Genomic DNA, 418 nt, shown 5'->3' on the forward strand with positions numbered 1-418 from the left:
CAGAGCCCCTGGGTGTGCTGGTAGATGTTCTGCCCATCGCAGCGTCCCTCTCTCTGGGCAGCACCGGGGTGTAGGGGGCTCTTGCCAGGTCCCAGCATCCCCACCGCCCCCCACCAGTGCCAGTGAAGATGCTGGTCTGACATCCTTGGCCAGGGTGAGTATCAGAGCATCCTTTGGCAGCAAGGAATGGCCTGGGGACTGGATGTGGGTGCTGCCCCATCTGCTCCCAGCTGCCCCGCTGCCTGGGGTGCGGGCAGGGGCGGGGGGCTTACATGATGGTGCAGGAAGACAGTGGGTTTCGGATGTGGCAGGTGCAGGCAGCCCCGCAGTACTGGCGGAAGGTCTGGTAGCAGCTGCGGTCGGTGTCACTGCTCCACTGGACGGGGTTGGTGGCCAGGGCTTCAGCTGGCAGTCTGTT

The 418-nt window shown here is 64.8% G+C and overlaps 1 protein-coding gene across 1 annotated transcript in view; it reads right to left on the reverse strand.

Annotated features, from left to right (window-relative positions):
* Window positions 1-268: 268 nt before the first annotated feature.
* RNF208 (ring finger protein 208) overlaps window positions 269-418 on the reverse strand; it is a 704-nt gene continuing 554 nt past the window's right edge. The window contains exon 2 of the mRNA XM_009994324.1: window positions 269-413. Coding sequence (XP_009992626.1) covers window positions 269-413 — 145 coding nt within the window. The remainder of the gene's footprint in view (window positions 414-418) is intronic.

The sequence above is a fragment of the Chaetura pelagica genome, unplaced genomic scaffold (assembly GCF_000747805.2).
Source record: "Chaetura pelagica isolate M959 unplaced genomic scaffold, ChaPel_1.0 scaffold132, whole genome shotgun sequence".
NCBI lineage: Eukaryota > Metazoa > Chordata > Aves > Apodiformes > Apodidae > Chaetura > Chaetura pelagica.